The 23,002-nt window shown below is 40.3% G+C and overlaps 1 protein-coding gene across 1 annotated transcript in view; it reads right to left on the bottom strand.

Annotated features, from left to right (window-relative positions):
* Positions 1 to 18,868, bottom strand: part of grm6a (glutamate receptor, metabotropic 6a) — a 30,016-nt gene extending 11,148 nt beyond the window's left edge. The window contains exons 1-7 of the mRNA XM_057830540.1: positions 18,752 to 18,868; positions 15,780 to 16,308; positions 11,477 to 11,693; positions 8,840 to 8,975; positions 8,613 to 8,767; positions 1,373 to 1,513; positions 709 to 915 (exon numbers count right to left, since the gene is read on the bottom strand). Coding sequence (XP_057686523.1) covers positions 709 to 915; positions 1,373 to 1,513; positions 8,613 to 8,767; positions 8,840 to 8,975; positions 11,477 to 11,693; positions 15,780 to 16,259 — 1,336 coding nt within the window. The 5' untranslated portion in view covers positions 16,260 to 16,308; positions 18,752 to 18,868. The remainder of the gene's footprint in view (positions 1 to 708; positions 916 to 1,372; positions 1,514 to 8,612; positions 8,768 to 8,839; positions 8,976 to 11,476; positions 11,694 to 15,779; positions 16,309 to 18,751) is intronic.
* Positions 18,869 to 23,002: the final 4,134 nt, after the last annotated feature.

Genomic DNA, 23,002 nt, shown 5'->3' with positions numbered 1-23,002 from the left:
CCATTAGCCTCAATGTAGCAATGTTAACGTTTACAGTGTTTAATATAGATGTTTTTCCTCATTTTGTATGTCTGAACTTTAATTCTACTGCGTGTTGATGACCAGTAAACATCTGTGAAAGGAATTTGAGTTTCATACGCCATCAACACACGCGTGTACACGCATGCACAAATGTATGCACGCACGCGACAATAAAACAGTGAAAATTACCGCCCTCATTTTTATTTACCGTGCGATATATGGACTCATTGCATATCGCGACAGGCTTGGCAACTTCAGTAAAACATAGCTAGTTAGATGGACTTACAACTTGCAAGCTTCTAAATGTCTCCTGTCGTCTTCCAAAATTACAACTGGGTGACGGCGTTTGAGGTGTTGATTCACAGACGACGTGCAGCCAAGCTTGACATTGAAGACACAACACACAACAGTGTACCCTCCTTTGTTTCGTTGAAATAAGTCAATGTTTTGGCCACTCTGTGGTGCTTTTTTGGCTTTGTGCTGCTTTCTCTGCTTGCATACCAAGCGTCCGCCATTAAAAAAAACTCCCGACCTCCCATTTAAAAGATTTTTCCTCGGATCTACACAATTCACATAGGTCACCCTTTTTGACTTAAAAATGGCGAATTCCACCGAAAGGTGAGATTTTCATCCCTGTACTGCACATTAATGGACAGATTTTTTTAAATTGCTGCGCCATAATCTGACCGTTGAAGTTGACATCTCGAATGTAGCCGAGCAAAGAGCGTCCCTCTACGGGGTCCATGGCGCTGCAAACGCCTCCGTCGGATTGGTCGCCACAGAGCTGTTGCTGCATGCTGTGCAGGGCGTAGGCGACAGCGTACACAGCGTCAATCACAAATTGAACCTTCCCCTCCTGCTCGTATGGAGAGTCCCGGCCGATTCTCTCTTGGCCTGCGGGTGGAACGACAAACATTGGAATGGTACTACTACACTATGGAAACACATTTGAACATTTATTGACGGCCATAGACGTTCAATCCGTTTGAAGTGGGAGGGATGGCAGCGAATGAACGAATGTTCATTCGCTGCCACCCTCCCAGTTCAAATGGATTGGACGTCTACTTCTGATAAACTCATTCCAATTCACATCAGAAGCTTGTTTTTCTGTTTATTAGTTGTTTGTAGAATAACCTAGAATGATTTCCTGACCAATGTCTCGATAATCGTTGTATTGCCATATCGTCAGATCATCGTTATCGTGAGCTTTGCATCGCAAATCGTATTGTTTCGTGAGGTACCAAGAGGTTCCCACTCCTAGTATTCACTGTTTGTCATCAAACCTACTCAATGAGTTGTCTCATTGCATATTTCTATGATCATGTCACAATCCAATGAGATTTGAGCTCACCTGTGCATTTCTTCTTTCCGGGGTCCACTTCAACTCCAGGTCGGGTCAGTTTGCACCGGAAGTCGTCCTCCCAAAACTCGTTGAACCAAATGTTTCTGCGATTGTTCTCCAGAGAGCGAGACATGAAGTACTGATCAAAGCCTAGAACACAGACACACACAAATGCAGTATGCAGCAATATACAACATACACAGATATGCAAAGTAGTGCTGTGCGATAGGATTGGCCATTTTATTTCACAATAGCGATATGCCACAAAATCCAATTTTAATTATTTGGTGAAAAATGATACATCTTTGCAGGGGTTAATTTGAGCCAGTACATGCCGGAACATGTCCCAGTACCTCTTGATTTTGGACTCCACGTGTTTCATGATTTATTTACTCTGTTTCGGTACCTTATGCATGTAAATATTAAAACATACCGCGCGACGTTGAGGAGAATGTGGGGCGATAAAGTCATAATCGTCAACACTTGCTACATTAGCGCCCTCGGCAATCATTAACGGCACAAATCACTGCGTTTTATTGAATGGAGCACACATTATATAACACTGGAAACCACCACTCAAAGTCATGGTTGCCCAAACTTTTCATCAAGCATTTGGGCTGAACAGAAAACAGTCGCTTTAAATTGTAAAAGCTTGGCAGCGAAAATACCACAGGAACCTTGACGCTTTTTACCCCCTCATTTTATTCCTCTTTCCGCCACCCTAATGCAAAATAAACAACAAGTCACTGGCGGGCGGCTATGCAGTCCACCAATCGGAGCGTCGCCCTGGCGCACCAATAGGAGCCCCCCCCCGCGTTGACGCGTAAATTACCATGCCGACGACAGCCCTGGTGATGCTACAATATAAAAACGGCGGAAAACACTCGGGTGACTTGAAGTTCCGCTTTGAGACTCCCAAATTGGCCAAATTTCAAAATTGTCCGATATGCATGTGTGATACATCATTCGAAAGCCTAAAATCTCAATTTTCTGGGGGAAGAAATTTTTTGAAAAGGAGGGCATTTAGAAAAAAAAAAAAAAAAAAGTTTTTTTAAACAGCAAAACCCTTTCTGGAGGCGAGAAAACGCGAGAGCAGAATTACAGACGCCATGACTTTAACGAGATATTATCGCTTACTTATCTTGTTTTGATCCAAAAACTCCATGTCGCATGTATCAGTGAGTGTCAAGACACAGCTGTGAATGGCCAAAGCTGGATTTGTTTGGGATTTTATGTGTGCAACATGGTCATATAACAAGGGCCGCGATGCAGAAATCGCAGACATCAAGGAGTGGTCGAGATGTTCTTTTTCATATACAGTATTTACCCTTCTAAATGTTTTTTTTCTATGTTTCTTTGTTTGGATCGATTATTTATAATCGAACATATCAGAAAAAATGCGACAGTCACAAAAAAAATACAATTATGCGATAGTTATGAGGTCGATATCCGTGACTTTTTTACAGACGCCATTTTTTTCATTGTGACATAATTTGTTTAGAAGTTTAAAATATGTGAGTGAATAATTTTTTAAAGCCGTTTTTTTTTTTCCAAACGAAATATGAGACATCAATGAATGATTCTAAGCTAAAAACAACAGACATTTTGAATAACAAATATAATTAATTACCTTCGTTTTATGGCTGGGTTGAAACAAAAGCGGTTGCGCGAAGTCTGTAAACGGGGGTTTTCAGGGTAAAACGGACAAATTAAAAATAGTTCGCGGGCTTCATGCGCCATGAATCTGCTATGGCAGCATATAGACATATAGTTCTATTAAATTCAACAGTTGTTTTGGCTTAAAATACAGCAGTTTCTTTTAAAGAGGAGTGCAAGAGCAGAAACTGCTTTTTCAGTCTTGTCTGTGTTTTCCGCCAAACGTTTTTAAAAAAAAATGTCCATCCATCCATCCATCCATCCATCCATCCATCCATCCATCCATCCATCCATCCATCCATCCATCCATCCATCCATCCATCCATCCATCCATCCATCCATCCATCCATCCATCCATCCATCCATCCATCCATCCATCCATCCATCCATCCATCCATCCATCATCTTCTGCTTGGTCCGGGGTCGGGTCGCGGTGATAAAATAATAAGATGCATAGATTATTTTACAGAACATATCACAAGACTTGCATGTTGTTTCCAATCTGCACTTTTGGTTAGCGGTGCTTTCAACTCCGAACCATAGTAAAAGTCAACACCGCGCTTCCTTTTTCTCCCCCATACGCTCTCCCACTTCTTCTTCTACGCCAAATTGTCAATGCCGATCACACTGAAACGGGACAGCGGCTCCTTGGAGATGCTGGTAACAATGTTGTTTATAAAAATGTTACGTCATTTGAAACAGTCAGAGATTTGTTGATAGGCTCAAAAGCTGCACCAACAAATCAGCCCCTGACATAAACTGGAAAAAACTTTAGGATCAAGCGGTATTTCAACATGCCTAAAAGACAGACAAAGGAGTCAGAAAAGCAACAATGACAACAAGGAATGTTTTGGACAACTAAATATGGTAAGCTAAATAGCTAAATCTTTTTTTTATGTTTTACAAGTTAGACCTGTTGAGAAACTAATCGCTGACTGTAAGTCCCACCTGTGGTTATGTCGACAATTGCCCGTGCTGTGCAGAGTATAGCCTAAATAATTCTAAATTGTTGTCATAACATTCATACCATGGATATTATGCTTTTAATTTTTTATGATTGTTTTGCTGGTACTATGATTCCATCTCTCTTGTGAAGCGTCTTTGTGTGGCTTGAAAAGTGCTCTAGAAATACAATGTATTATTATTATTAGTAGTAGTATTATTATTATCTGAAATGAAGCTTATAAGTCCCACAGCATGGCAAGTGGGCATTTGCATGTTGTTTCAGCACCATTTCTGCTTCTATACCGGGATCTGTATCCGTCTCGTCATCACTGCGCTGTCATATGCGCTTTGCGTTTCGGCACCTTATGATTTACAAACTAAGCACTGCAACTATGACATCAACAAGCCTAGCCTTGCTAGCAAGACGATACTTCCAGATTCACTGATTCATCATGCAGCACCCTTTTGCTAACCACAACTGCCCAACCGCTTCCCCAGTCATCTGATGTTGAGCCAATCAGGACAAAGAGGCGGGAGCTGCAGATGTGACCTGGAAGCAACTAATCTGGTGGTTAAATACAATGTCTAAGTACAAATCTGTTTTTTGTAGATAGTTAGAGTTTTGTCGAAAATATATTTTCTCATCAAAAGGGGAGCAAACAATATCACAAAAAGCTTTTTTTGATGATGTTTTTGCTCTTGACAAACCAATACGTCATATTGTGGCTTAAGGTGAATTGTTCGACTTCTTATTGCAAGCCAGTCATGGGAAAGAGGTGGGGAGACGTGACAAAGTGACTTTGAATTCTAGCATTCGAAGCATTTTTTGTATATAGGATAATTTCCCAAGTTTTGTCCGAAACAAACTTCATTTGATCATTAAAGAGGAGCAGAGAATATCACTAAAAGCTTTTACAACGAGAAACAATGTTTTTGCGAGATGTGTGACCAGAAGAGCCATCGTCCAATCAGCAACTGCGTATTTTTGGGAAAGTTCCTCCCATGAAACAGGTCTTGATTGGATCTTTCCCAGATTGATATGTGGAATATATTTGAAGCGGATATTTGGAACGTTCGATCAGGCTTGCCAGGTTAAAACAAACCTGCCACAAATGTTTCCAACAGAACTGGTGTAATTGAGTCAGGTTTGCCGGTTGCCTTGCTTGCACGCGCCTTTTCAGCTCTGCCCACAAATTTTCAATGGGATTCAGGCCATGTCTACACTTAGCAGAGTTTTTTAAAACAGAGGATCCTGCCATAAAACATCCGGAAAAAAATAATTACACCAGCACGTTTGTAGAAAAACAAAAGCTTCCACAGCCCACCGCATTCATTCAGTTTTTAAGTACATTCATAACAATGCGCGAAAAACAACTGTCCATAATACCCCCCTCCATCGCATGTGTACATTATGAAGCACTGCAAGAGTTTGTGAATAAATGGAAGCAAAAAGCTACAGTCTAATTTACCCCAAATGTAAACATTGGTCTAATATGTGACATAGGGACAGTTTATCGCAGTCAATGACGTTTCCACTGTTAAATTTTCGGTTATCAGTGTCCACACGATGGCTCTACAAACACAGAATTCGCACATCTTCACTTTGGACAGAGTTTTTAAGAACCCTTGTCCTTGCCAAACCGTAGAAAAAGTTCTTTTTTTTTTGCCAAATACCCTTGTACATGTAGATATGTCCTCAGATCAGGGCTTTGTCATGGCCACTCCATGACTTCCTCAAGCCACTTTTGAACCATTTCAGCAGTATACTTAGGGTCATTGTCCATTTGGAAGACCCATTTGAACTCAGATTCAAGCTTTAGACCAGTGTTGTTTTAGCCCTTTTAATTTTTGTTTTAGTCTTAGTCATATTTTAGTGATTTCAAAATGTGTTTGTCTTTGTCTAGTTTTAGTCAACGAAATATCATACAAATCTCGTCTAGTTTTAGTAGACAGTTACTCAAAATGTTTTCGTCTGTAAAATTTAAAAGTTTTAGTCCAAAAATAAATAAATATTTCCAACAATTTCAAATGAACATAGACAGACGAGCACATGTTGTAGCTTCTACAAGGAGAACGCCAACTTTGATGATGTAATGTGATGGTGATGATAATACACACTCAGCAGGGAAACATAAAAGCCACTAACTGTACAGTGGGGCAAATAAGTATTTAGTCAACCACTAATTGTGCAAGTTCTCCCACTTGAAAATATTAGAGAGGCCTGTAACTGTCAACATGGGTAAACCTCAACCATGAGAGACAGAATGTGAAAAAAAAGCCAACAGAAAATCACATCGTTTGATTTTTTAATAATTTATTTGCAAATCATGGTGGAAACTAAGTACTTGGTCAATACCAAAAGTTCATCTCAATACTTGGTTATGTACCCTTTGTTGGCAATAATGGAGGCAAAACGTTTTCTGTAACTCTTCACAAGCTTTTCACACACTGTTGCTGGTATTTTGGCCCATTCCTCCATTCAGATCTCCTCTATAGCAGTGATGTTTTGGGGCTGCCGTTGGGCAACACGGACTTTCAACTCCCTCCACAGATTTTCTATGGGGTTGAGATCTGGAGACTGGCGAGGCCACTCCAGGACCTTGAAATGCTTCTTACGAAGCCACTCCTTTGTTGGCCTGGTTGTGTGTTTGGGATCTTTGTCATGCTGAAAGACCCAGCCACGTCTCATCTTCAATACCCTTGCTGATGGAAGGAGATTTTCCCTCAAAATCTCTCTATACATGGCCCCATTGATTCTTTCCTTTACACAGATAAGTCGTCCTGCTCCCTTTGCAGCCCCCCATGCTTCACAGTGGGTATGGTGTTCTTCAGATGCAATTCAGTATTCTTTCTTCTTCAAACACGAGAACCTGTGTTTCTACCAAGAAGTTCTATTTTGGTTTCATCTGACCATAACACATTCTCCCAGTCCTCTTCTGGATCATCTAAATGCTCTCTAGCGAACCGCATACGGGCCTGGATGTGTACTTTCTTCAGCAGGGGGACACGTCCGGCAGTGCAGGATTTGAGTCCCTGGCGGCGCATTGTGTTACTGATAGTAGCCTTTGTTACTGTGGTCCCAGCTCTCTGTAGGTCATTCACTAGGTCCCTCCGTGTGGTTCTGGGATTTTTGCCCACCGTTCTTGTTATCATTTTGATGCCACGGGGTGAGATCTTGCATGGAGCCCCAGATCGAGGGAGATTATCAGTGGTCTTGTATGTCTTCCATTTACTAATAATTGCTCCCACAGTTGATTTCTTTACACCATGCGGTTTACCTATTGCAGGCTCAGTCTTCCCAGCCTGGTGCAGGTCTACAATTTTATCTCTGGTGTCCTTCGACAGCTCTTTAGTCTTGGCCATAGAGGAGTTTGGCGTGTGACTGACTGAAGTTGTGGACAGGTGTCTTTTATACCGATAATGAGTTAAAACAGGTGCCATTAATACAGGTAACGAGTGGAGCCTCGTAAGACCTCGTTAGACCTTGTTAGAAGAAATTAGACCTCTTTGACAGCCAGAAATCTTGCTTGTTTGTCGGTGACTAAATACTTATTTTCCACTTTATTTGGAAATAAATTCTTTAAAAATCAAACAATGTGATTTTCTCTTTTTTTTTCCACATTCTGTCTCTCATGGTTGAGGTTTACCCATGTTGACAATTACAGGCCTCTCTAATCTTTTCAAGTAGGAGAACTTGCACAATTGGTGGGTGACTAAATACTTATTTGCCCAACTGTATGTAAAAAAAAAAAATTCTGAGAGTGGGGAAGACTGGGATTTTTTTGTTTGGCTATTCTTAATCTAGCCACGCAATCAGTATTACTGTGTTTCCAAAGAAGCAAGATGGAGCATAGCCTACGTTTACACACATCCTTGTTAAGGACCCGCGAATGCGGAGAAACGACTGGACCCAAAAACAGACAACAAAGGGGATGCGTTCGGGGATTTATTAATCTCAAATAAAACAAAACACGCGAACGCGGTAAAAAGGGAATAACAAAAGGGGTCCGTGACAAATAGGTCGACAGGGATCAAAAACGTGAAAACCGAGCGGAGGGCAGAGAGCAGAAAGACAAACAAAAACACACTCTGCACAAGGTAGAGGATCACAAAACTAAGACGACTGACGAAATAGATGGCAAATACAAATACAAAGCGACTCGAAAGCAGTATACGTGGATGGCGACCAGCAAGGAAAATATCTCGGCGTTTTTCTTTCGGATGGCCTGCGTTTATATACTATCGCTGATGAGCAGGGATTAGCTGCAGGTGCGACGTCAGCACGCCCCCACAGCCGGTTCTGCAACAAAAAACAAATTCTGACCAACAGCGGAATGTGACAATCCTAAAGTCCGGTGAGAAGAGTAAGAAGGACATCTCAGATGAGTGACACAACCCAAACATTGCTATGATACAAGCTGACGTACTACACGTACAATATGAAAATGTCACGCATTGTGTACATATGACAGAAACTATGTGGCATTTTCTTCTCGTTCTGTTCTAGTCTCCCAAGCCACATTTTTAGCTCTTCGTCGTGATGTCATTGTCATGAAAACATCGTTCGTTGACGAAATATTTTCATTAACGTAATTGTTAAAGAAAACAACACTGCTTTAGACATAAGTTCAACCCAAAGTGCTCTTACGATCTATGGACGCTCGTTTGGGCAGGATGGTGACGGCCCCTTCAGCAACGTCCTCCAGCTCCATGACGGGCGAGCTCTTTGCCCCCCAGCTGTCTGAGCCCACAAACAGAAAGTGCCCTGTCAGGTTGGCACGCTTGGCCGCCTCTAGGACCTGTCTGTTGGAACCACAGAGGCCCGGTTAGAGGGGTGGACGCCCTGAGGACAGAGCCTCGGCGGTGAACACGTACTTGATATCGTCCTCGTTGGCAAAGATGATGACTCCCCTGGCGTTGCTGGTCTCCATCAAGCGATTAATAATCTTGTCAAACTCACCGTCTGTCGGCTCGCGGGGAATCTTCACCGACTGGGCAATACACACGCCACCTGGGAAAAGATACAATCATGCATATTGCATGGTAATAAATATAAGGCAAGGCAAGGCAAGGCAAATTTATTTATATAGCACAATTCAACACAAGGCAATTCAAAGTGCTTTACATCACATGAAGATCATAAAAATCACATTTAAATCAACACAACGTAGAAACGAAGACAAAAGATCGCATTTAATCACAGAATAAAAATAAATAAATAAAATAAAAATAAAACAAAAACTACTACTACTAATAATAATTGAAATCAGCAATGGAGATAAAAACAAGAGGAATAGAAAGCAGGTAGATTGAAATATATAGACAGTTATAGATATGCAGTGCTAAACAAAAGCGTTTTTAGCCCTGATTTAAAAGAGCTAACAGTTTGAGCATACTTCAGACGTTCGGGTAACTTGTTCCAGAGGTGAGGAGCATAATAACTAAATGCTGCCTCACCCTGCTTGGTTCTTGTTCTTGGAACATGCAGAAGACCGGTTCCAGACGACCTTAGGGGTCTAGATGTCTCATAGGACTCTAACAAGTCAAGCATGTATTTTGGTCCAAGGCCATTAAGTGTTTTGTAGACGAGCAGTAGTATTTTATAGTCTATCCTTTGACTTACTGGAAGCCAGTGTAGCGATTTCAAAACTGGTGTAATGTGGTCCAGCTTCCTTGTATTTGTGAAGACTCTGGCTGCAGCATTCTGTACCAGCTGCAACTTCCTGACTGATTTTTTATCAAGACCTGTAAATATACCGTTGCAATAGTCCAATCTGCTGAAAATGAATGCATGCATAAGTTTTTCCATGTCTTGTTGAGTCAGAAGCCCCTTAATTCTGGTTATATTTTTTAGGTGGTAATAAGCGGATTTAGTGACGGACTTTAAATGGCTATCAAATTTTAGGTCTGAGTCAATAATTACGCCAAGGTTTCTGACTTGATTTGTAGCTGTAAGTGAAATTGTGCTAAGTTGGCTGCTTATCTTTGACCTTTCCTTTTTTGGCCCAAAAATGATCACCTCTGTCTTCTGCACATTTAACTGGAGAAAATTCTGGCACATCCATTCATTGATTTGATGAATGCATTTGCTCAGGGTGACAAAGGGACTATAATCATGTGGGGACACAGAAATGTACAGTTGTGTGTCATCTGCATAGGCGTGATAGGAGATGTCATACTGTTCCATTATCTGAGCTAACGGAAGCATATAGATGTTAAATAAGAGTGGTCCAAGAATTGACCCTTGAGGGACTCCACACGTGAATTTGGTTCGTTCTGACTGATGGTTTCCGATTGACACAAAGAAATCCCTATCATGTAAATAGGATGTGAACCACTGAAGAATAGTGTCAGTAAGCCCTACCCACTGTTCCAATCTGCTGAGTAGTATGTTGTGATCAACCGTGTCAAATGCGGCGCTGAGATCCAATAGTAGCAGAACAGATGATTTGCCTGCATCGGTATTCCGACGAATATCATTTAGGACTTTGATAAGCACAGTCTCGGTGCTGTGTTGTGGTCGAAATCCAGACTGAAATGAGTTAAAAAGATTGTTTTGCATCATATAATTCTGGATCTGTTCGAATACAACCCTTTCGATAATTTTCCCCAGGAATGTCAGATTTGATATTGGCCTGTAATTACTAATGGTTGAGGCATCCAGATTAGGTTTTTTTAGGAGAGGTTTTATTACTGCAGTTTTTAAAGTCTGAGGAAACTCTCCTGTTTGGAGACAAGGCAACAATTTGTCTTGCCCTTAGCCAAAAAAGATTGACAACTAGGAGTGGGAACCTATTGGTACCTCACGATGCGATACGATTTACGATACAAAGCTCACGATAACGATGATCTGACGATATAGCGTTATAACGATTTTTGATACATTAGTCAGGAAATCATTCTAGGATACTCTACAAAAACACTAATAAACAGAAAAACAAGCTTCTGCTGTGAATTGGAATGGGTTTATCACTAGTAGACTTCCAATCCATTTGAACTGGGAGGGTGGCAGCGAATGAACATTCGTTCATTCGCTGCCATCCCTCCCACTTCAAATGGATTGAACGTCTATGGCTGTCAGTGGCAGCCAATGCCAGGCAATGAGTAATTTTGGGCCATTTAAGGTCATTTACCTGTTGATTTTCAGTTACTTCTTGTTGATTTTGGGGTATTTTATGGGTCACTTGCTGTTTATTTTGCATTACATAACAGGAAATGACCTGTGAATGGCCTAAAATAAAAAGCAAGTGACCTGCAAGTGCCCTGAAAATCGGACCGAATGACTGTGAATGCTCTGGTTTTGAATAAACGAATGTTCCCAGTCTAAATTGGACTTTTTTTTTTTTTTTTTAATTGACACCTTTTTAAAACAATATCTCGATTCTTGACAGGAGCATATCGATAACCTTTTGAGATACAAAGTATCACGATATATCACCATTTCGATATTCTGTCACACCCCTATTGACAACACGGAATTGTTAGAAGCATATCGAAGAGGTGTGACTTTACCGGCTTCTCTGGAGATCTGCATAAAGGCATCCACTCCACTCTCGCCATAGTTTCCCTCTGAGGCCAGTGTGGACACGTAATTCCAGCCCAGAGCTTTGACAATGTCCAGCATGGCCTGAGCCTGGTACGAGTCCGGAGGGACAACTCGGGAGAAGAAGTCGTAGCGATTGTTGTCGCTCAGTTCCGGAGCCGTCGATGCATAGCTCACCTGAGGGATCTGAGCAAACGGTAGACGGTGTATGAATAGAGATTCTGATGTTTGAAATGTCAAAATTATTGAACAGTTTTATCCTTTATCGAATAGGATTTAGATTGTTTATGTGAGTACGTGAGTGTTGACATTCTGTACATGAATTAACAGATATTTATGAAGACAAGGACAAACAGCAGTAAAAAGGCAAAAGGATTAAAGTTGTGCAACAGCCCAAATGTGTGTCACTATTCAATCAAGGGAGTAACAATCACATTAGGACACACAGTATGTGTGTGTGGTTTGGCAGATTAGTGTATTTGACCCAGAGTAACACAACCACTTGTTCACATAAAGCAAACACAAAAGCCAAATTTCAGGTCATCAAACAGATGACCAAAAAGTTACCATGTTATCGTGTTTATATTTTCCAATTACCAATTGTTTTGTTATTCATAATATTTGTTGTCCCCATTTTCATCTGAATACATAAGTGTGTGTCCTGCCTACTTTCACTGCACTGCTCTTAGCACCCTTGACGACACTCAGGTATTAAAAACATTAAAAGCAGCAGTGAAGCACTAACTAATTGCTTCACAATTAATCCAGCATGTGCAGACACTCAGTCTGTGTTTTGCAGTAAAAATAGAAAAAGGTGTCCCCCCCCACCCTCACACAGAACTCAGTTGTTAATAACCGACATGTACTATGTTATATGATACATTGTTTGTCAATGTGTATTTTTCAGTGGTATGAAAAAGTATCTGAAACGTTTGGAAATTCTCACATTTCTGCATAAAATCACCATCAAATATGATCTGATCTTTGTCAAAATCACACAGATGTAAAATGTAACACGCAGTGTCTGCTTTAACTAAACCATCCAAACATTTGTAGGTTTTCATATTTATTTATAATAGCATGAGAACAATGAAAGAAGGGGGGGAAATAAGTACGTGAACCCTCTATCTAGAGAGACTTAAAGAGCAATTGAAACCCATTTTACCAAACAATTTAAGTCAAGTGTGTGCCCAATCACTGATGAGTGGTTTAAAGCTGCCCTGCCCACTATAAAACACACACCTGGTAAGAATTGTCTTGATGAGAAGCATTGTCTAATGTACATCGTGGGTTGGTCAAAAGAACTGTCTGTAGACTTGCAATCAAGGATTGTCGATTTGTATATAGCTGGGAAAGGATACAAAACCAACTCTAAAAGTCTGGATGTTCATCAATCAACAGTCAGAAAAGTTGTCTTCAAATGGATAGAGTTTTGCACTGTTGCCTTTCTCCCAAGGAGTGGCCGTCCACCAAAGATGACGCCAAAGGTTAAGGGCAGAATACACAGAGAGGAAAAAAAGAACCCTAGAGTGTCTGCTAAAGACTTACAGAAATCACTGGCACAGTCTAATATCTCTGTGCACACATCAACTATATGTAAAACTATGGCCAAGAATGTTGTTCATGGGAGAACTCCACAGAGGAAGCCACTGCTATCTAAAAAAAACATTTGTTGCTCGTTTAATATTCGCAAAAAGGCACTTGGACACTCTAAAGAAGTTTTGGCAAAATATTTTGTGGACTGATGAAACCAAAGTTGAATTGTTTGGGAGTAACACTACTTCGTGTGTGGAGGAAAAATGGTACAGCTCACCAACAACAACATCTCATCCCCACCGTGAAGCATGGTGGAGGGAGCATCATGATTTGGGGCTGTTTTGCTCCCTCAGGGCCTGGACAACTTGCAATCATTAATGGAAGAATGAATTCTAATTTTTGCAGGAAAATCTGAGGCCGTCTGTCAGACAGTTGAAGCTATAAAGAGGATGGATGCTGCAACAAGATAATGATCCAGAACACACAAGTAAATCAACTTCAGAATGGTTTCAGAAGAGCAAAATACACGTTCTGGAGTGGCCTAGTCAAAGTCCAGACTTGATCCCCATTGAGATGCTGGGCATGACCTAAAGACAGCGATTCACATCCCAGGAATCTGACTGAAGTACAGCAGTTTTATAGAGAAGAATAGGCCAAGATTAGTCTTGATCGATGTGCCAGACTGATTTGCAGCTACAGGAAGCGTCTGGTTGAAGTTATTGCTGCCGGTGGGGTATTTTTCCCTCTTCTGTCATTGTTTGCATACTATCCTCATTAAAATATGAAAAGCTATAAATGGTTGGGTGGTTTTAGTTAAAGCAGACACTGGTTTTTCATCTGTGTGATTTTGACAAAGATTAGACCACATTTGATGGTGATTTTAAGCAGAAATGTGAGAAATTCCAAAAGGTTCGGACACTTTTTCATACTACTGTATGTTATATGATACATTGAATGTCAGTGTGTATTTAGGTGCTCTGCCATTGACTGGTGAATGTTCATTCGCTGCCAACCCTTCCAGTTTGTGGTGACTTGAGGCCCAACAAGTCATCTACACCAATGTATAATGTATAAATTTATAGCCATATGACCAAACAGCATTGAGAAAATGTAACAAATTAATATCATTTTAACAGGTCAATTATATCAAAAAAAGGAAAATAACACCTGTGATTGACTGTGAACCAGTTCTTTCATGTTTTTTTTTTCTTTTTCTTTTTTTAAATTCAGCACTGGACATTAAATGTCTCTTGATTCAAGTCTATCATGTTTGGGAGAAATAGACTGAAGATTTATTGAAGACAGTTACACTTGATCTGTTGTTAAATGTGACACCTCTTTGTTTATTAAAATGAAGGTAGTAGCCAGTTGAACCACTACTTATTTACTACCGCTGAAGGCAATAGACGTCGAAACCATTTGAACTGGGAGTAATTATTCACAATTTTGAATCGAGTCGGCAAACAGGAGTCTCGATATATGTAGAACTGTTTTTAAGATAAATCGATACACACCTCCTGGCGATCAGTCCCTTGACTTTCAGGTATTGACTGACCATCAGTCCATTGTTTTTCCTTATATAATCTGCCAATCACTAGCGACTAGTCTGATTTTATCTATATGGGTCATTCCAGGATTGTAAGATATTTTAGCTTCAAAATTCCTTAAAAATAAGATTTCACTTCTTTGGTTTTCTGGTATATATTCATCAAGATTAGGTATATATAAAGAAAAAAGTAAAGAAAATGCTATTTAGGGGATACCGCACACTTATTTGTTGTTTTGGATTTATTATTTAACTATATTTATCTAACATTTGATGAGTGGGATGTACCCATACTCTCGTTTAACGTCAGATGACATCAACTCCAGTTCTCCGGAGACCTTATTGATTAAGGGTGGCCAAACTGCGGCCCGCTGCCCAGTTCATTCAAACATTATTTAATATGGCCCGCACAAGAAGGTTTAGCTATGCCTACATTGTGTTGCACTTCTCAGCTTCATCACTAGATGGAGCTAGTCACTTAAACAGTGCGTCTTCATTAGCTCAGGGGTCAAGACCTGACAACATGTTGGAATCAATGTCGGAAACGATAGAATTTCAGTATTGTGTTTTGCATAAATAAAAAAAACAATCCAATGTGATAAATTGAGTTATGATCTTTTTTTTTTGTTATTATACATTTTTTTCAGCCCTTAACTCATTCGCTGCAATTGCAACTGCAAACAGTTATAGACATTAAATCCATTTCAAAAGGGAATGCTGGCATTGAGTGATCATGTTTCACTGCCATTGACGACGATAGACGTCCAATCCAATTTGACATTTTGACGTCTATCATTGCCAATGGCAAAATAAAAATAAACACATTTGAAAACACGATCTTTTTTTTTATTTTAACAGATTCCGATTCCTGTGACAATGCCGTAAATGGGACAGATTTCTGATAAGCAGTTGATATGTGGGAATGAAGAACTACTGGTAGTGTATATACTTTGATCCTAACATATATATACAAGAGTGCACCCACATATACACATTACTGCTGTACGATATGACGATATACTGCATAACGTGGTGTTTAACAAATGATTTTAAGTTGGCCCTCGCATCCTTCCAATTTCTGAACCTCAGAGAAAAGTTTAGACATTGCTGCTATATATGGATGAATGTAAAGGTGCACTTTGACTGACCGCCAACCATAAATGGAAATAAAGTGTGATGGTGTGGCATACCTCAAAGAGGCGCAGGATATTGGCCACCATGATGGAGACCGAGCTGGCGGAGGCGCCGATCACAGCCACCACGCGTTCCGGCTTCCGAATGATGGGCGGCAGTCCGTCTGAGCAGCGGATGTCGGACGTGTCCTTCTGAATGAGTGCCTGCACGAAGGTCAGGGACTGCTCCAGGGCGTACGTATCCCGGGAGCAGGTGTCTAGGATGCGGGCGCCCAGGGTGATGTTGGGCAGCAGCGAGGGGTCGCCGTTTATTTGGTCCAGCGCGTACAACATGGCTTCCATGCGGTGGATGCCCTTCTCCTTCTTTAGCTCACCGCAGGGCAGGCCGTGAGGGCCCCGGGCGTGGATGGGAAAGAGACCGCCCAGGGTGATGTCGCCCGGGATCTTGATGGAGTGGGGGTGGAAGTGTTGGTGCGAGGCCCATACCGGCGCTGAGAGAGAGAGATCCAGGAGGAATAGGACCACTGACAATGGCATTCTGATGCGATGTTCACTTGACTATCTTCATCCTGCTTGTGCGTAGTGGCTGAGATCAAAGCACGGAATAAGAAAGATAATTGTTTACAAAACAATTTACTTTGTAAAAAAAAAAATCAAACATTGGGTGCTGTGGTTGCCAGACGCATACCATTAAACATGAAAACAGTAAAAACTGAATTGAATAACAAACTACTATAAAAAGAACTAGTTTAACTGTTGTTGAACCGCAAAACAACTGTAAAAAGTATGTATGTGTAACTGGTCTGAGAGTGATTTCACTACATTCTCAATCTCATCCCCTTGAACCTGTACTGTCACGTGACCGTCGACTACTGAGTCAATAGTCCAGTCTAGCTGCATCTGGCAGGCTACTCTTTTAAGTTCTGATGGAGTAAGGCAAGGGCGCAGGTTTCCATATTAGGGATATAACACTACCAACTTTTCAGGATGCTCAAATTGTCCCCACCAACTTTCAAGCAACTATATTTGCATTGTATAACGACTTCAGTTGTACAGGTAGTTTAGAAAAAAACACCTCCTTAAAACTTGGGGGGGACTAATTCCTTTGTTTTCAGTGTAAATCTACTAATAAGTGAAATTATCCGCCAGTGCTTCAAGTAAATTTTACTGATTTCTTGAAAAAAGAAGATGGCTAGCTGAAACTAAGCTTAACAGACTTATTTTAAGCAAAAACTTTGCATATTTATTCTTTAAAAAAAAAAAAAAAAATTTAAAACTTGTCCGAAATGTTCTTTATTCAAGAATGGATATTGTTCAAAACATTATTTGAAAGCATTTTTCCTTTGATTTAGGTGAAAAATGACCAACCTTTAGATGTATGGGCTTACAGATACAAATAGTAATATTTACTCAAATTAATTGGAAGAATCTGATGCATTAATCTGTTAACTAGTCTTTAACACTCAAAACAACATGGAGAAAGTGATTCGACTAGATTTAAGGAAAATGATCAGATTAAGTTGTTAAAAAATTTGCAGTGTGAAAGTTAGTGTAAGTCAATACAGATTTATTTTGCAATAATCATTTAGCCTATCAATTAATTAGGTTGATACTGGTGAGAAATGTAGCCCTGACCCAGGGGTCGCGTTAACCGAATATTTTCCGTCGTTGACCGGTTTTTTAAAACGGTGACGGAAAAAACTGCAGTGCATCTGTCATTTTGACAGGTTGCAATTCACACCCCAGACCACAGGGTGGCGAGTGAGCATATTAATTAGCTATTGTCCCTCTTGATGCATGACGTCGTTGGCCTTACTCGGAAAAATGTCAAGGCAAAGTTTCTTCAAAAATGTTTCTTCTTGAGACATTTGATTATGCACAAGCGGGCACGCAATTCAAGTTCATGCGCACCAGGAGGAAGGTATGAGACTGCGTTCAGGCCACAGCAGGTGAACTGTTAATTTCATTGTTCCATATGTAGCCTACCTACTGGGGCTACAGTCAGCTATTTTTGTCACTGCGGAGAAAAAGTTACATATTCATCTGCTTGATGTGTGATGGCACAGTGTATTAATTAAAAATGAATGAAAACTAAATACTATTGAATATGTCATTATTATCATTTTAAAAATTTAAGTGACGGGTAAAACTAGATTATGACCGGATTTTTATGACCCTGTCAGTCAAAATGACAGAAAACGAAAAAGTCTAGCACAACCTCTGCCCTGACCCCTGTTCACCCAATCTATTTGGTCTTATTAATGTCGCGTCTCTAGCAAAAAGAGTACATGCAGGTTATGCTGTTATATCGTCCCTTCCAATATTGAGACTAAACCTACACCCTTGGAGTAAGATTTTGCCAACATTCTACACTGCACCTGATCCAACCGATCTTCAGTAGCACAGCAGTCAGCACGCTCAAATGTCAAGACAACGGTGTTGAAACCTCATTTGGGAGGGGGGATGTCACCACATGTAGTGATCACAGTAGAAATTAATTACAATATTAAATTTTCTTTATCATAATTTTCAGCTAAAAAGAAAAATCTATGGTTACCAAAAGACTGTTTAAATGATTTTTACAGTTTCCAACGGCATTTTAAGTGAAATTCTGGCAACTACGATTGGCAGTAATTGACCATAAATTTAGCTTTTGTATTTATTTTTTTTTCTTCCACGCTACACAGCGGCTGCCCCGCCGTACTAGTTGAGAAGCTGGGAATTTGACTGGTCACCTGATTAGAATAAGACAGTTGAAAAGTAATTCATATTAATAATACAGTGAATAGATTGTACTGAGCATTATACTTCATATCTATTATTTCAATGGAAAAGTGCAATTTGAAGGTGATTATAAATAGAATCCCCCCCCCAATCTGTTGTAATTGTGCAATCAGGATTATCGTCTAAATTGTATCCTAATGAACGACACTATACCAACGTCATCAGATTGATCTTCATTTTTAAATAAACTGTTCAAGAATAATCATGAGCGCACTAGTTCATATGCAGTTAATAAAGAACCTTACCTACGCAGGAAGTGCCTCCTCCCGGGCGGGGGGCTCACGTCCCGGCTGCCCCAATGCGGAGGTTCTGCTCAGGGCGACTTCACCTGACGGACGGGAAAATGATCCACCTCAAAAAATTGACGCTCCAAATCAGCAGAAATTGTATGTGTGTGCGTGAGTTTTGGAGGAAAGCAGTCACTTTCCGACACTGACCTCTAGTGGCGATTTTTTTTATTATACTGGAACAGAAGATCAAGAGTTTAATTCGTTCCCTGACTAAACTCGTAAACAGTAAATCGTAAACTCATAAATCAAATCGCCTCCTTCACTCTGAAATGAACTGGAATTCCAGCTCACAATTCCACCCCCTCCCACCCCACAAAAAAAGCACAACAATGAATTTGAATGTTTTTGACAAAATCATTATAATCAATTATGGAATTTAACCAACCAAAAACTCACACAAACACACAATTGTAGTGTAGTATTTGCATTCAACTTATCAACTGACATTCTTATTTTCCAGACTATAAATCACATTTTTAATTCATAGTTTGGTCAGGCCTGTGACTTGTACTCTAGTGCGACTTGTGTGCGTGTTTTTCACACTCACAGCCACGAGAAGTGCGGTCAAGACGTCCCCTCTTCTTCCAGAGTTGGCAAAGCTGTTCAGAAGAGATACTGAAGAAGACTTTAATGAATTTGGTTGTAATTTTGAGAAAGTCAGTTTGATAAAGAAGTTACACTGCTGGCCAAAAGTATTGGCACCCCTGCAATTCTGTCAGATTATGCTCAATTTCTCCCACAACGGGATTACAATTACAAATGCTTTGGTAGTAATATCTCAATTTATTTTGCTTGCAATGAAAAAACACAAAAAAGAAAGGAAAAAAATTAAATCATTATCATTTTACACAAAACTCCAAAAATGGGGCGGACAAAAGTATTGGGACCCTTTGAAAAATCATGTGATCCTTCTCTAATTTGTCTAATTAACAGCACCTGATACTTACCTGTGGCACATAACAAGTGGTGGCAATAACTAAATCACGCTTGCAGCCAGTTAAAATGGATTAAAGTTGACTCAACCTTCGTCCTGTGTCCTTGTGTGTACCACATTGAGAATGGAGAAAAGAAAGAAGACCAAAGAACTGTCTGAGGATTTGAGAAGCAAAATTGTGAGGAAGCATGGGTCATTTCAAGGCTACAAGTCCATCTCCAAAGACATGAATGTTCCTGTGTCTACCGTGCGCAGTGTCATCAATACGTGTAAAGCTCATAGCATTGTGGCTAACCTCCCTAGATGTAGATTGTGCGGATAGTGGATAAAGAACCTCGATTAACATCCAAACAAGTTCAAGCTGTCCTGCAGTCTGAGGGTACGACAGTGTCAACCCATACTATCCGTCGGCGTCTGAATGAAAAGGGAGTTTGCCAAAACTTACCTGCGAAAGCCAAAAAGGTTTTGGAAAAATATTTTATTGTCAGATGAGACAAAAGTAGAACTTTTTGGGAAAAGGCATCAACATAGATGTTATGGGGGGAAAAAGGCCTTCAAAGAAAGGAAACACGGTCCCCACAGTCAAACATGGCAGAGGTTCCCTGATGTTTTGGGGTTGCTTTGCTACCTCTGGCACTGAACTGCTTGGCCATGTGCATGGCATTATGAAGTCTGAGGACTACCAACAAATTTTGCAGCATAATGTAGGGCCCAGTGTGAGAAAGCTGGGTCCACAAAAAGCACCAGATAATGGTTTGAGAGAAAGCATTGGAGACTTCTAAAGTGGCCAGCAATGAGTCCAGACCTGAATCCCATAGAACACCTGTGGAGAGATCTGAAAATGGCAGTTTGGAGAAGGCACATTTCAAATCTCTGGAGCAGTTGGCAACAAGAATGTTCTAAAATTCCAGCAGAGCATTATAAGAAACTCATTGATGGATACCGGAAGCGGTTGTTCGCAGTTATTTTTTCTAAAGGTTGTAAAATGGTAAATGGCCAGTACTTATATAGCGCATTTATCTGCATGGTTACCATGCCCAAAGCGCTTTACATTAGCACACATTTACCCGTTCACGCACCCATTCACACACCAATTGGAGGCAAATCAGGGTTCAGTGCCTTGCCCAAGGGCACTTCGACAGTGGGCAGTCGTAGCCGGGAATTGAACCACTGACCCTTCGGTCCAAGGGCAACTCCAGCTACCAACTGCTCCACGACTGCAAAGTATTAGGCTGAGCGTGCCAATACTTTTTGTCCGGCCCATTTTGGGAGCTTTGCTTAAAATGATAATGATTTTTCTTCATTCTTTCATTCCCTTCATTCTTGTTTTTTCATTGCAAGCAAAATAAATGAAGATATTACTACCAAAGCATTTGTAATTGCAATCATTTTCTGGCATAAATTGAGCATTATCTGACAGAATTGCAGGGGTGCCAATACTTTTGGCCAGCAGTGTATATGAAACTCTGAAACTGTTAACGTGTTGCGTTACCAGATGGAATTTTAGCCTTTCATTCTCCATTTTATTGTCACTGGGTTGATGTATGTTTGTTCTAAATTCTACTTGAGTCTTGATTATGATTTTTTTTGTTGGTTTGACTTATAATCAGGTGCAACTCACAAACCTAATAAGGCACATATGCCCACAAAAAGTTTGGTGACAAGTTGTTGCTATTTCCATACAGAACACCAAACGCATTGGTGCTATGGCCTACACAAAAACTGTTTGTATATGTAAAGTCCACTGTCTTATTCACACATTTTTAAAATTAATTTTAAAATATTTTATCTGTGGCTAACAAATATGAAGTACAAAATTAAGTACACACTTATTAGAGAACTTTCTATGACTGTCATAATCACGACGTGACACCTGAATGCTTATGACAGATGCCACAAAGTGTCATTCAGTAAATTACTAGTATGTTACTTTTGATGCAAAGTTGACGTCATTTCAAATGTCTTTGGGTTAGTGCAGGGGTTTTCATTACATCGATCGCGAGCTACCCGTCGATCGCAACATTAGTGTGGGTAGACTGTGGCGTCGGGGGAAAAAAAATATTTTAAGTGTACATAGTTGTGTGAGCAACATATGTAGTTATGCAAGCCCACGCCCTCTGCTGTTCAGGTAGATTGCGGGAAGTTCTCCTTGAAAAGTAGATCTTGGAGCAAAAAAACAATGAGCAACCCTGGGTTAGGGTTAAGCCCGCCCGTCTCATCAGACCATAGGACATGGTGCCAGTAATCCATGTGCTTTGTTGACATGTCTTCAACAAACTGTTTGCGGACTTTCTTGTGTACCATCTTCAGAAGAGGCTTCCTCCTGAGGTGACAGTCATGCACAACAATTTGATGTAGAGTGCGGTGTATGGTCTGAGCACTAATAGGCTGACCCCCAATCTCTGCAGCAATGCTGACAGCGCTCCTGTAAGGAGTCACATGACATTTTGGAGGGAAAATGAAAAGCAGTACTCAATTTGGACATTTAGGGATGTACGTAGTTGCCATGCGGTGTACTCACTTTTGATGCCAGGGGTTTAGATATTAATCCTATATTTTGAGTTATTTTGGGGGGAAAATAAATTAACTACGGCATTGGCCCGAATATAAGACGGTGTTTTTTGCATTGAAATAAGACTGAAAAAGAGGGTGTCGTCTTGTATTCGCGGTCTAAACATTATACTCATTTACGATGCTAGATGGCGCCAGATATCATTGAAGCGATGCTCTTTCCTGACAGATCTCAGCTACTCTCCCCATTCACGACGCTAGATGGCGCCAGATATTATTGAAGCGATGTTCTGTCATGACAGACCTCAGCTACTCTCAAATTTAACCAGTTTGCATTATTTTATTGCAATGTTTTTCCTTATTCAGATTTGTTTTAAGACTAGTTACAGTTAGACTTCACTTTGATGTTTAATGCCGTTATTGCAATTTTGTTTTATCACAATAGATTGGTTTACTTACATTTCAAAAACCAGAAGCCATTCATTTACGAATGTGATTGCACTTTAGTTTTCATATTTAAATGTTCAGATATTAAGATTTGAATGAGGCAAAATAACATGCTTTTTCTCTCAAATATATTGTTATAATCATTTGTTTCGGTTTACTGTAATTATTTTCTGTATAAAAATTAATTTGGTGTTCAAAAATTCTTTTTTCAAACTTGAGTCTTGAAAAAGAGGGGGTCGTCTTATAATCAGGGCCGTCTTATATTTGGGCCAATATGGTATTATGTAAGCTGCACACAGACTACTTTTCATTGT

The sequence above is a fragment of the Corythoichthys intestinalis genome, chromosome 2 (genome assembly GCF_030265065.1).
Source record: "Corythoichthys intestinalis isolate RoL2023-P3 chromosome 2, ASM3026506v1, whole genome shotgun sequence".
NCBI lineage: Eukaryota > Metazoa > Chordata > Actinopteri > Syngnathiformes > Syngnathidae > Corythoichthys > Corythoichthys intestinalis.
This window is presented reverse-complemented; position numbering and strand designations above follow the sequence as displayed.